Source organism: Leptidea sinapis, chromosome 24 (genome assembly GCF_905404315.1).
Source record: "Leptidea sinapis chromosome 24, ilLepSina1.1, whole genome shotgun sequence".
NCBI classification, from domain to species: domain Eukaryota; kingdom Metazoa; phylum Arthropoda; class Insecta; order Lepidoptera; family Pieridae; genus Leptidea; species Leptidea sinapis.
Window position 1 is genome coordinate 3,795,611 of NC_066288.1, and position 14,909 is coordinate 3,810,519.

Below are 14,909 nucleotides of genomic sequence, written 5' to 3' on the forward strand. Positions count from 1 at the left end.
GTAAAATAAAGTTCACTTTAATTATGTTGCCGTCATGTTTTGAAAATACGACAATTTACATAACATCTGTGTTATATTGACATAGTATTTTATATCCATTGTAATGATCAGGGGAATATAATGTGTATAGAAGATTCGGCAGCGAGATTCGCAAATGTGTTTCTAGTTTCTCAAAAACTATATCCTGAGGAACCGTTCTCAGACAATTCTAATTAACAAGCTGTAAATAAACCTACAACGGATAGTAGTATTAAAATTGTTACAAAACATTTCCTTAGTTTCAACACACTATCCTCTTATTATAATTTTTTCATTTCTTCTGATTGATCCGAACTTTATGTTTATAAATAAAAGTTAACTGTAACTCATAAGTTACGCTTACTTTTTTATCGGTGAGCGTGATGAGAGAGGGTCACCTGGTTTTTTATTTTTTGGTTTTTGTAACCCCAATTTTACATAATTCTCTCTCTCTCTTGCTGTCAGACAACCGATAAAAACAGGCCAGTAATAGTTATTTAGTGTAGTGCTTAGATAATTTATGCGTCTAGTCTCTTGCTGTTAGCAACTGATAAAAACAGGCCATGAATTGTTAGTGTGCAAGCTACGGCTTACACTCGCGATTTGTATGACACTTTGTGTTAGTGTGCGTGAATTGCTCAAAATAGAGATTAGTTAATCAATTTTTTTCGACGTTTTCATATCTGTCATAGTCTATCTAAGGCCTCAATATTGATAGTAATACCGTCTATTGGTACATCATAAATATTTTAAGTGTTTAATAAGTAATTTAGCAATGTTTCGGACCAGTGTGTCTTCCTGTTTCATAATAGGGTTGTTATTGAAGGATAAAATATGTCTCTAGTACCTTTTGTTATCCTGTTTGTGGCCCAAAATATGATGAAATAAGATAATCCCTAACAGTCTTATTACGAACAATGAAAGAATGTGTGTTCCTACAACATCTGCTTTTATATTTAATTTTGCGTTCACTTTTTCGTAATGAAGTCCGTAATTGTCGTTTTAATTAGTTTTGAAACTTTATTTGATTGTCAATATTAAATTACCAATCATAATAGATTTATTATTATTTGTTTGTTTAACATGCATGCGATCGGTAAGATCTTACTTAATTTGAAATATTATATCTATCTATATATATAAAAATGAATTGCTGTTCGTTAGTCTCGCTAAAACTCGAGAACGGCTGGACCGATTTGGCTAATTTAGGTCTTGAATTATTTGTGGAAGTCCAGAGAAGGTTTAAAAGGTGAATGATGAAATTAATATGAAAATTCTCGAAATTAAATAAAAACAACAATTTTGCTTTTCCTTTGATGTGTTCAGAAATCAAATTGAAAGAATAGTTTAAAATAAATATCTTATTAGAATTTATATCTCTCTAACATTCTAAGGAGGTAAAAAATAAACTTTATACAGAACAACGTCTGTCGGGTCAGCTAGTTTTTGTATAAATCAAAATTCGTAAAAGAATAATCAGAACAATAGCTTGAATCTATAAGTAAAGGTGGTATACTCAAATTATATCTCCATATCAATTTATTAAATTTTTTTATCATCCATTAAATGAAGGAAATACAAGATGACTACATTAATTAATATCGACCATAATTTTTAAATGATAAATATATTTTTACTAAATATATTACATAATTGACGCGAATAAAACCAACCGAATTTAAATCTTTGAAATGATAATGGCGCCATTGAACTAATTTAATCATAAATCATTTATACGTCTAGATACACTGTGACAGCTGTTAAAACGTCGAAAATAATTGAGGTTGACGATTAACCTCTATTTTGAGCAATTCACTCACACTAACATAAAGTGAGAAACAAATCGCTAGTGTAAGACGTAGCTTGTCACGTACACTGAAGTAATAAACCAGGCCTGTTTTCATCGTATGTCTAGCACCATGAGGCTCTATCAAGACTTATAGATTTTTTTTATGGAATAGGAGGACAAACGAGCGTACGGGTCACCTGTTGTTAAGTGATCACCGCTGCCCACAATCTCTTGCAACACCAGAGGTTTCACAGGAGCGTTGCCGGCCTTTAAGGAAGGTGTACGCGCTTTTTTTGAAGGTACCCATGTCGTATCGTCCCGGAAACACCGCACAAGGAAGTTCATTCCACAGCTTTGTAGTACGTGGAAGAAAGCTCCTTGAAAACCGCACTTTGGAGGACCGCCACACATCCAGATGGTGAGGATGATATCCTAACTTGTGGCGTGTCGTGCGAAGGTGGAATTCGGCGGCAGGAATCAGGTTAAACAGCTCTTCGGAACACTCCCCGTGATAAATGCGGTAGAAGACACACAATGAAGCGACGTCTCTACGCAACGCCAAGTGATCCAGCCGTTCACAGAGCACTGTGTCCCCGACAGTTCGAAATACTCTGCGTTGCACGCGGTCAAATGGATCGAGCTGATACTGGGGTGCGCCAGACCAGAGATGACAGTAATACTCCATGTGTGGCCGGAATTTAATGATGAAACCGGCAGATAGGCGTCGGTGCTCTTTTATTATGAAAATAAGGGAAGATACGAGCAGGACGTTCAGCTGATGTTAATTGATACGCCCTGCCCATAACAATGCAGTGCCGCTCGGGATTCTTGAAAAACCCAAAAATTCTGAGCGGCACTACAATTGCGCTCGTCACCTTGAGACATAAGTGATGTCAAATGTCATTTGCCCAGTAATTTCACTAGATACGGCGCCCTTCAGACCGAAACGCATAAATGCTTACTCATTGTGTAAGCGCCGTTGTGGTATACCCATAATCTAGCCGGCATCCTATGCAAAGGAGCCTCCCACTGGTAAATGCTCTGCTATTATAATTCAGCTGCTTGCATGAATCTGTAAGCTGTACTGTAGTAGTAGTATTATTGAAAACCCGCTGCCAATAGACTATAGAGTTTATTTGAGCCTCAACTAATGGGAAGGATACATACAAAAAAAGGGACCTAGATAGGGGATAATATAATTAATAATAATAATATTGACCCACTCTTACACAAATAATCTAACCCCAAACAAGGCATAGCCTACTATGGATGCAACGACGATATATTTAATACAATATACTTACTTAAACATACATAAATACAAATAAACATCCATGGCTCGGAAACAAACATCCATATTCATCATATAAATTATTGCACCTACCGGGATTCGAACCCGGGCCTTCTAGATCAGTAGGCAGGGTCACTAACCCCTGGGCTATATTTAGTCGTCTATGCTTTGGTAATTTAATTGAGATTTGTTAAAGATAGAAGAAGCCTGTCTACAGAGACAGATATCTTACAAAAGATACGGATCTAAATAGTTATCTTTTACATCGTAGTGGCAATAAATATAAGTTTTTAAACGAAAATTATTTGATTATCTTAATATATTTAAATTTATTTTGTGCGTATGTTGTAATTGAACTTTTCCTAAACGGCTGGACCGATTTTGATGATTCTTTTGTGTTCCAGTGAATTTGAGATTTGTGTGTGTCTTCAGGTGGATTCGAGAATGGTTTAAATTCACAATTGAACTACCTCCTGAACAGTTAGACCGATTGTGATGATTTTTTTGTGTGTTCCAATGAATTTGAGCTTGGTGTAGATTCTCATTTCCGTCCATATAATATAATTCTCCTGCCCATGTGTATGTTAGTGCACCCTCCTAACGGCTCGACCGATTTTTCAAATTAAAGACGTATGTACAGGACAACGTCTGTCGGGTCCACTAGTAGTTAGTTAAAAATGTACTGGGCTTTTAAGTAAAATGCCAACATTGTACTGACATGTAACATAGTTATTAAATTGTCTAGGAATAGTTATTTGTTGATAAATATGACAAATAGAGCAATAAGTATCAGGCGTGGAGTAACAGATCCACCTCTTTCGTGTTACAAAAGCTTATTAATTTTTAAACTAATGTCGGCAGGAAAATTTCTTATAAATGTTGAATAATGGCAAAATACAGGCAATCCCAGAAGGGCTAATTGAAACGGCTTCATTTTGTTTATGAAAGCTACGTTTATTGAGAAATTATTCATCGATAGGAATCTATTATTGTTTTATGATAATATAATCTATATATATATACATAAATGAATTGCTGTTCGTTAGTCTCGCTAAAACTCGAGAACGGCTGGACCGATTTGGCTTATTTTGGTCTTGAATTATTTGTGGAAGTCCAAAGAAGGTTTAAAAGGTGAATAAATAGGGAAATGCTGCTAAATTAAATAAAAATAACAAATTTGTTTTTCCTTTGATGTGTCCATACATAATTTCTATGAGAGAATTTATTGACGTACGGTTTGACAGTTCTGCTGTGAAACAATTTCATTACGACAGCAGCGTGCATATTTTACGAAGTAATTTTTGATGTTATGATATATTATTGACAAATTCATATAAAAACATTATTTTATTTAATATATACAGAACAACGTCTGTTGGGTCAGCTTGTACTGAATAAAGTAAACTGAGTGACAGGATAAGAAATAGTGACATAAGAAAACGCTGTGGCCTGAAAGAAGATGTAGTGACAAAAATTGAGAAAGGTATGCTGAAATGAACGATTGACCAAAAAAGTGTATAAGGTGAGTGTGAATGAAAGTGTTGGAAGGGGTAGATCCCGGTGAAATTTAGAATTTAAAAAGTTTTAACCAAATAGAGACGTCTTGAAAATAGGCCAGGTCAAGAAACCCTATACCGAAGATCATGAATGAAGGGAATAATGAAAGTGAACGAAGCGAAACAAGTATGTAAGGATCGTAGCAAGTGGAAAGAAGTGATATCTGCCTACCTCTATGGGAAAGAGGCGTGATTATATAAAAAAAAATATGTGATCACCGCCGCCCACATTCTCTTGCAACACCAGAGGATTAACAAGAGCGTTGCCGGCCTTTAAGGAAGGTGTACGCTCATTTTTTTTGCCCCGGAAACACCGCACAAGGAAGCTCATTCCACAGCTTAGTAGTACGAGGAAGAAAGCTCCTTGAAAACCGCACTATGGAGGACCGCCACACATCCAGATGGTGGGGATATCCTAATTTGTGGCGTGTCGTGAGGTGGATTCTTGCTTTTCCTATCTTGATGTATCTCCGTTAGGGATGTTTATCTCTCTTATACGGAGTAGATTTGCACTATAGACGTCCTTTGCCGACCTTGGAGATACGGTAACTTAAGTCAAACAAGTTAAAGTTATTTTTGTACCGAGCCTGGACGACCTGAATAGCCGAGTGGTAAGCGATCCTACCTACTAAGCTAGAGGTCACGGGTTCGAATCCCAGTAGGTGGCAAGCATTTATATGATGAATATGGATGTTTTTTTCCGAGTCATGGATGTTTAAATGTATTTATGTATGTTTATATGCATTTATGTATGTTTAAGTAAGTATATTGTATTAAATATATCATTGTCTTGTAACCCATAACACAGGCTATATATGCTTAACTTGGGGCAAAATAATTTGTGTAAAATGTGTGTCAATATTATTATTATTTGAAAAAGGTGGCTATTCGGCTAGTCCTAATGAGTCTTTGTAACACCGCGTCCAGAATTGAACTATTGTGTTCTCCACTCATACTTACAGCTCGTCGTCAAGCCCTGCCGCGTTTACAAACCGCAGTATCTACTTGAGGGGAGTATTGCAAAAAGCAGCAGGGTATAGTCGCCAAGTATGGTGTGACGCTTATGTATCAGGGCCGCAATTGCAGAGGAGATGAAGAGGCGTTTCATCAGCCTCAAGGCAAAATCTGCAAGTTAAAGTTAGTCCTGTTGGAATATTGCTAGACACAAGTGATGCGTACGTAAATGATATTGAGGAATTTTGTTTTTAAACACGAAAAAGAAAAAAAATATATGTATCTAGAAATTCTATAACTAATTCCTAAACCAAGCTCCACCTACAAGTTCCAAATGTAAATCGAAGTGTTCCAAACAATAAGTGTAACAAAACTATTTCAGTTTACCAAAAACGAATTAACCAGTTACGATAAAATAATTGAGATAGACTCGTACCAATGATACATGAAAGATGTTTTATATGATCGTGTACAATAATATGGCATGATATGAGATGACCACACACCCGTATTCAGTCACTCTGCGCTACGGATATTGGTTATTGTGCAATTTATTTACATTCACAATCGCCAATTTAAAATTATAATACCCTTTATGACTAGCCTGCCATTCTGTATGATGTAGATGACAATTGTGGACTTAAAAAAGGTTTCAGGTGACAGAGTGAATATAATATTCTGAATTCCTCTGAAAGTCGATTTTAATTACATAGTATTTTTAGTAATTTTAAGGGCAACAATTTTTTGCAACTAGGAAAATATTTGGAGAGGAATTAATTTTTTCGGCGAAGAATATAATAATGGGTAATCCAAAACTGATATAGATTAATAGTTGAGTAATGGTAGAGAATATGCAAAACAGAAACATTACAAAAGCCACAAAGACCAGGCTTAAGCGAACGCTAATCTTGCCATTTCGCTATTGCGAGAGATTGAAAAGAAGAAGATAGACTCTCTGGAAATGTGGTGCTGGAGAATGATGCTTTGTGTATCGTGGACTGATTTTCACACAAACGTTTCGATAATTCTCCAGTAACTAAATAACAAACAACGTGTATCTTAAATAGAGCAGTACTGCATACTAGACTTCTTTCGACAAGTAACGAGACGAGGCAGCCAGTCCATAGATCGCCTTGTCGTCCAGGCGATGGACCGATCAGATCAAATCTGCTGTGTATGAGTGCACTCGAATGACCACTAACAGAGTGAGATGGCGAGAAATTGTAAGGCGCATTATATGCCCCTATTGAAACTTCTCGACAATAATGACCACTCTGTCACGTATCTACCTATCCACCGAGAAGAAGCGAATATGCTAAGCACGTCAATTCAACTCATAGGTGGGGAATTATAGAATGGTAAATATTGTCTTTGATAAATCTTTAATTTCAAACATAAAAACTTATACGCCAGCTGTAAATATGGAATAAACATCTAGTGAATAATTATTAAGTGTGTATTTGATCGTTTTAAATCATTAATTAATGATAACGGTGAAATGGGATGACTATGCAATGATAATGAAATGTTTTGCCAAAATGAAGAAGTAGCTTAGGTTGAGTTAAAACTGAAAATATAAATATCCCTGAGCAACTTTAATTATTTGAGTAAAAGAGGCGGTATTGTCTAAATTTTAATGCCTTTATAATTTTATTAAATAAATATCTAATGATATTTTACGTCTTAATCATTTTTTCTCACCTTAAGGCCGGCTTAGAATTAATTTGTAGATAAATCATATTAATTGTATATTATCTTAAGAGTTATTAAAATTTGGAATAATAAATATTTTTAAAGATATCGTTGATATTTACGACAGAAAAATTTTGATATTTTCTAATGTACAATTAACATGAATATTGTAATGCTGAAAGCGTATTTTCTGTTTGATTATTATGTGCACCGTTTACTTTTTTATTGCCAAAGCCGCTGCATGCCTCCGAACAGACCGACGTGGATTTGTGATAACTGCATCACTAACTCGTTGCACGTTTTCTTGTGTTGAAACAGATGGAATAGGTCCCATGTTTTTTATGCTCATGGTAGATTCTGTTTCCCAAATTTTTTTATCCATTTCTTAATTAAATTTTTACTTGGTGCATTTTTACATATCGTGAAGAGATCAAATTTTGCGCCTGGCTTCGGCGTACGATTTGCCACTCGTCCAATAAATATGCTTCGATTACAAAAGCGTTATGTGGTCTACTCCAACGGTCCATCATGATTAAGCAACGTCCGAGCCGTCGTCCAAGCCTCCTCTCCGCTTCCTCGCCTCAGCCGTCCTTCTAAACATTTTTTAAATATTAACTTCCCTAGTGGACACCGTGTATTTTTCATACAAATAAATGATTTGTTTAAAAAGTATTTACAAATTACAATTACTTACGAATGTCTCTTGGAAGATACTAACTTTACATTTAAATTATTGTCTATTTCATATTGTATCAGACAAATTTCAGTCACAAAGACTACTTAATTAGGAAGATGACATTTGTTTTAATGTTTTATTTTATTACAAACAAATATTGCGAAACAAAATGATAATAAGTGGAGTAAAATTGAATAAACAAAAAAAGCGTGATTATGCAAAATTTAAAGTACGCCATTTTGTTTTTATACTTTACAGAAACTGGCTGCCAGTAAGTAAGTACCATCAAAAACATAACTTGTGAAAAAAAACAAGTCTCGCAACTCAGTTCTTGTACCGTAAAAAGTTGTGAGATCCACGACTAAGTCGGTCAATTTATTTAGTCTCTACTTAAGGGTTCTTCTGTTTTAACTTATTATATAATTATCGAACATAACAACATCTAACAGTGTCCATATCAATTTTACAAATATTATAAGTTCTAAAGAAATAGATTTTTTATTTTTATTTTTTTATTTATTTCTAGCTGACCCAGCAAACTTTATTTTGCCATATAAAAATCGGTCCAGCCATTTCAGAGATTAGCCGGAACAAACAGACGGACAGACAGACAGATAATTTTGGTGTATTTACCGTATATATGTTCATATACGTGTAGTAAAAAACGGTTATTTCAATATTACAAACAGACACTCCAATTTTATTTATATGTATGTATAGATGAAAAATAGCATTACAATTTATCAATATACAGGTGGCCCACCCGAACCGGTCAGGATTTTAAAATATGTAAGAGATAGAAGAATATCTTCTAAGGAACCACGATATGGATTTTAGAGAAAACAAAAACTGCATTCATAGATTTTCAAAAAAAAATCATACACGACTCAGAAATCGAACCTGGTCATTTTGAAAAAAAAAAAAAAGACATTTTTGTTTTATTGCCACATTGATAGTGTAGGTTGTAAGAAGTGATTGTTGCGATGTAACCTTGTGTCTAAAATTAAAAGAAATTTATTTTTTAAATATTATTTTAATTATTTTAGTAAATGTTCAAAATGGCAACCATTTTCTTAAATGCAATAGTCAACTCGTTTAGGTAACGATTTTGTTATGGCGTTTTGTACTTTGAAGTTGTGAATTGGGGTTAAAATAGGCTATATAATCTCTATGGCTATTTTTAGATCTTCAATGATGTCGTAGCTAGTTTTGTAGACTTCACCTTTAACGTAACCCCACAAGAAATAATCTAGTGGGGTTGAACCGGGTGACCTCGCGGGCCATTTGATAGGTCGATTGTGTGTCGGTGCTCCATCCTGTTGGAAATACACTCGTTCTCTTTCTTCTACCGACATTTCTCTCGTGACATCTAAAACATCTTCTAATATTTCGATGTACTTGAATCTGTCCAAACGTCCATCATAGATTTTTAAGAAAATAACTTTATTGTGAAGAAGTCCAACCCAGCAGTTAAATGAAAATCTAACTTGACGTCGTCCTTCATGAACTCGTAAGGGGTTTTGACGAGACCAAAGTCATTTTTTTGTGGTTGTAAATCCCGTTATTGGAAAATTGTGTCTCATCAGAAAATATTACTTACTTTAAAAAAATTCTGTCTAAATCTATCTGCTCTTTTAACCAATGACAAAATTCAAGTCGTCTGCCGTCATCACCTGCATGTAAGGCCTGAACCAAACGTCCACTTCGATAGCACTTGAATTTGTGTTTTTTTAGAATTCGTTGAATAGTGGTACGTGAAACGCCAGGGATATTACGTTCTGCATCACGAGTGGAGGCATCTGGTGAAGCTTCGAAATACGTTAAAACATTTATTTCTATGTCAGTGTCATAACTTAGTGGACTTCTCTGTTTTCGTTTCTTGAAGCTTCCATAATTATTTAAATTCTCAACTATTTTCGGAAATATCTTTCGAGTTGGTAAAATCTGTGAGGGATTTCATTCGATACCAATCTAGTGCACGGGTGCAATTTCTGTCATTTTTAAAGTAAGCTTCTAATAAATCTAATTCTGTAATATATAATACTCACCGTTTGTCAATGGCATATTTAGAAATTACACACAAACAAACAACACAGCACAAAGAAAAAAAATCTGTAAAATAACAAATGAGAGTTAAATTTCCCGTCATACGATCTTTTTACTGGTATACCCAGACAACATGACGATTGGTTATTGCCTACATTTTTTAACGAGTAAAACCGACAACTTACATGAAACAATATCAAATAAAGCAATTTCTTTTAATTTTAGACAAAAGGTTTCATAGCAACAATCACTCCTTACAACCTACACTATCAATATGGCTATAAAACAAAAATGTATTTTTTTTCCAAAATGACCGGGTTCGATTCCCGAGTCGTGTATGATTTTTTTTTGAAAATCTATGAATGCAGTTTTTGTTTTCTCTAAAATCGATATCGTGGTTCCTTAGAAGATATTCTTCTATCTCTTATATATTCTGAAATCCCCATACTGACCGGTTTGGGTGGGCCACCTGTATAACAGACCATAAACCACAGAGGTTTGTCTGGCATGTTAGAAAAATACTATTACCGTCTACAATTAATATAAATACACAATTTAGTAATATACTATAAAAACGATTTAATTGGCTTTAAGATTAACTTGGCCATTGCATAAAAACACAGTGTATCTTCTTATTAATTAAAACAACAATGTATCTCACAAGTAATACATTGATAGATTGTTTAGTGCGATGGCCAAGTCAATTAATATATTTAAAACATAATTTATTTTCAATATTGATATGGTCACTATAAGGTGTTATCAGGTTAGTTAATTATGTAATAAGTAAAAACAGATGGACCCTTAAGGTGAAAGGTAAGCAGAAAACACGCAAACAAGGCATTTTTAGACAAGTTTATTAGTGAAATTACACCATTTGGAGCTATGAACACTATTTTATCATATAACACATACCCTTAAGGCTTATTTGTAGGTTTCTAATGTTTGCTGTTGGTTATAAGTTAACACTCCAGAGCTATTTTGAAATACCACTTTTCATTGCAGTTAAACAAGTTTTTTCTCGGCATGACGCATTTGTTTAGTACTATTCTCAGAAAAGGTATTTATATAGCTTGTACTTTTTTTTGTGTAGGCTCATTTATTCAGATTAGTAATCAATAATGAGAATTGTAAGCATATAAACTGTTTGCGCCTGTTACAATATTACGATTTCCACGCAAGAATTTAGAAAATGCTGGCTTTGTTACATAGATGGCGGGCCGGCAGCCGTGAACTCATATCGCTCAAGATCGCTAGCATTTAGTGTCGCCTTAAGTTGGGACTAAATAAATTGACTGACTTGGTATTACATGGATTTACAACTTTTTACCGTAGAAGAACTGAGTTTCGCGACTAGGGTTATTTTACAAGTTATGTTTTTGATGGTATCTCATTTCTTTTGGTAGATAATCCAACTTTATTCCTTTACGGCACTTTCTGCTTCTTGAATACCAACAACGGATTAACTTAAAGCCCACTCTCTGTCTTATGAGCTTTTCTTATTTTTGTAGGTAGTCTTCCTCTTTTTCTTTTCCCGTACTGCTTATTGAGCTTCAGCTACAGTTTTTCTCAAAGCCCATCAATGTCTTTGGTTTTTCTCGGAGAATTTGATGTTACAATTTTTCACAAATCTGTGTGGCTAATGCTTCTTAGTCTATTGTATTCACAAATTGAAAATTCCTGCATCTTAATACTTTCAAAGTCGACATTAGTAACATGTGACTCTCGAAATTGTCACACGACACAAAAACACCAACTGCATAAATAAGTTTGTAATGTCGTATAAAATATATCAGATTACAAAGTTATTTATGCAGTTAGTTAATGCAGAAAACTGGACTGAAATTGTAAAATATTTTATATACCTACCTTCTTGATTTATACACTAAGAACTATATCTTTTTATGATCGGTTCATTCAGTCAGTCAGTGTTTACTAAATTATGAAACTTTGAATAGTTATAATTCTTAAACTACTGGTTCAAATAAAATGAAATTTGAAATACACCGTGTTTATACAATGTCTGCTTCAGGCTTCTAATTTTATTCACAAAGAAGTTATAGGGGGCGAAAATTGTCTGAACTGCTTCGATAAAGGCTGGTACGGCCATGCCGCTTGTTTTTTCTTGACTTGGCGAGGGCACTTCCGTGCTTCCAGGTACTGAGGGTTTGTTTCTAAAGATGTGAGTAAAGTTACGAATAGGCTACTTATGAGATACCAATCCTAATAATTAGCGTTATTATTCTAAGTATCTGTCTATCGAATACAAACATCGCTCACGTTTCAAAAACGTTTCACAAAATTTTTACTGGTACATATCTTAATATATATACATTACCCCCCTTATTCATAATCGTCCGCTAACTTTAAACAGCCGGTAGGGGTGTTTTTTCTCATTCTGACTTAGGTCATTAGAAGAAGACAGAGTGAGAATTAGCAATGCTTTAAGTTAGCAGACTATTATGAATAAGGGGGTACGTGTCACGTTGTTTGTCCGCGATGGACTCCTAAACTTCAACTTTAGAGATATGATATTTTTTATTTCGATTTGGGACCCATTATTATTTTTATTTTCAATATTTTCTTATTTTTGTGTGGACATATTTTCTATGAGAGAATTTATTGACGCACGGTTTGACAGTTCTGCCATGAAACAATAATTTCATTATAGCAACAAGGAGCATATGTTACGAAATAATTCTTGATGTTATGTAAAAATTATTGACAAATTCATAAAAAAACAGTATTTTATTTATTATGTACAGAACAACGTCAGTCGGGTCAGCTAGTATAATTATTAATAAGCGTATATAATAAATAAGAGAAATAGACTTATTAAATAGCTACTAACAAGAAAATACTCAAAATAATGCATCATTATTCATTAAATAATGAAATGAACGTAAAAAATAATAAAACATACCAAATATCTCGAACACGGCTGTAATTTGGTTATGACTTATGGAGCGAATGTTAAAATGACGCATCAGTTTTGTGCTGGTCTTCGCGGGAACACACTGATTTCCTCGTCAACCGAAAATAGTTTCGCAGCTATTGTTTACGACTTTGCCGGCCTGACTTGATAGTGATACATTTGCATAAAAAGTAATTAAGATTGATAAGAAGCCAGAGGAGACATTATTACTGTCAGTGAGTGTAAGCCTGGTGATTAGCACGTCATTGTAAAGGAAATTATTGATATGAATACGCCATATTATATAAGCCACCTATTAACCTAATGTCAAATGTTTAATATATATATAATAGCTGTAATCAATTTTCAGCGTGCAGTCTTTCGTGGAATCTAAATCAGAATAGAACTCGTTCAGTGAAAATTTTATTGTCGTAAGTGAATACGATTGAAAAGGTAAATAACTTATTAAATGCTAATACATTCAATATTTGTGGTTAACTTTGTATTTATTCTGTTATGTTTGACAATTCTGTTTGCCTGGTAAGTTTATTTATATAAAAAAATATTTCCTGTTATTGTAATAAATTTTTGTTATGTGATAAATATATTATATTACTTATTTATTATTTAAAGTATATATTGTGTTAAATCCGAAAAAAGTAACAATATTTTTGTGACAAGTATTTTTTATTTTAATTTTGGGTTAAAATTCTTAATATTTTCTATATCAAAATATTTGCGACTTTCTATATGATTTGCTTTTTATAATATATCGGCTTAGTACAAAAAAATAATCATAATATATATTCGAAAAATATTATGATGCACAACAATTTAAATTTTCATAAAATAGTAATCAAATTATACCTTTATTCAATAATTTTCATGACATTATTTTTGTAAGAAAACATGCAAACTGTCATTTTGTCATTAAAATGATTATCATTACGACCATATTTACGAGACTACAGCTGCCTGCGACTTCGCACGCCTGGAACCAATCATATCTTTGTTTCTCCTTTTACTAGTCTCATTAATATATTATTTTTTTATTTTATTTTAATTTATTTATTCACATACAAAGAAGTATTTTACAATTTTACTTAAAACTAGGTACAAACATAAACCCTTTCAGGTTTTATAAGTGCAAGTGCACCTACTACAAAAATTAAAAATATTCTAAACTACATAATATCAGTAGGTACTTAAAACTTAAAACTTATAACTTCAAAAGTTTATTTCATTTATTAACATTAAAAACTTATTATAATTTTACAAACTTGCTGAACATAATCAAAATTGATCCATTCTTTACTTCTACCCCGAATTAAGCCATAAAAAATAATTAAGACACAAAGGATACTTTCATATTTCAATATAACATATGACTCGTATATCTAATATATAAAATTCTCATGTCGCGGTGTTTGTAGTTGAACTCCTTCGAAACGGCTTAACCGATTCTCATGAAATTTTGAGTGCATATTGGGTAGGTCTGAGAATCGGACAACATCTATTTTTCATCCCCCTAAATGTTAAGGGTGGTCCACGCCACATTTTTTTTGACATTTTTTTTAAATTTGTGTGATTATGAGTCAGCATTAAAAAATACATACAATTTCAAATTTTCACCCATCTACGATCAACAGTTACTTTTGTATCGCGATTTTAAGATCGGCAATACAACGTTTGCTGGGTCAGCTAGTTACTCGTATACATAAAATCTATATATAAATGTTCGTTTGCTAATCTCCAAAAGTTCTTCTTTTGAAATTTTTACGCCTTGTATCAATATATGCATGTATATGTTTTTATTAAACTACCTAACCCGACAGACGTTGTTCTGTACATAATAAATAAAATACTGTTTTTATGAGTTTGTCAATAATATTTCAGAACATCAAGAATTATTTCCAAAAATATTCTCCCTTTTGTATTAATGAATATGTTTCACGGTGGAACTATCAAACCGT

General features: G+C 33.4%; 2 protein-coding genes across 5 annotated transcripts in view; one reads left to right on the forward strand and one right to left on the reverse strand.

The window, feature by feature from the left end:
* The window catches only part of LOC126971697 (odorant receptor 85c-like), a 27,971-nt gene extending 14,900 nt beyond the window's left edge, over positions 1 to 13,071 (reverse strand). Inside the window, exon 1 of the mRNA XM_050818094.1 lies at positions 12,946 to 13,071. Within this exon, the coding sequence (XP_050674051.1) occupies positions 12,946 to 13,009 (64 nt within the window). The 5' untranslated portion in view covers positions 13,010 to 13,071. The remainder of the gene's footprint in view (positions 1 to 12,945) is intronic.
* The window catches only part of LOC126971643 (acyl-CoA Delta-9 desaturase-like), a 46,306-nt gene continuing 44,419 nt past the window's right edge, over positions 13,023 to 14,909 (forward strand). Inside the window, exons 1-2 of one of the 4 annotated variants that reach the window (XM_050818007.1) lie at positions 13,023 to 13,172; positions 13,307 to 13,476. In XM_050818007.1, coding sequence (XP_050673964.1) covers positions 13,453 to 13,476 — 24 coding nt within the window. In that variant the 5' untranslated portion in view covers positions 13,023 to 13,172; positions 13,307 to 13,452. Of the gene's footprint in view, positions 13,179 to 13,201; positions 13,477 to 14,909 lie in introns of those variants that run through there. The other 3 variants (XM_050818008.1, XM_050818010.1, XM_050818009.1) reach the window with 3 other exon arrangements.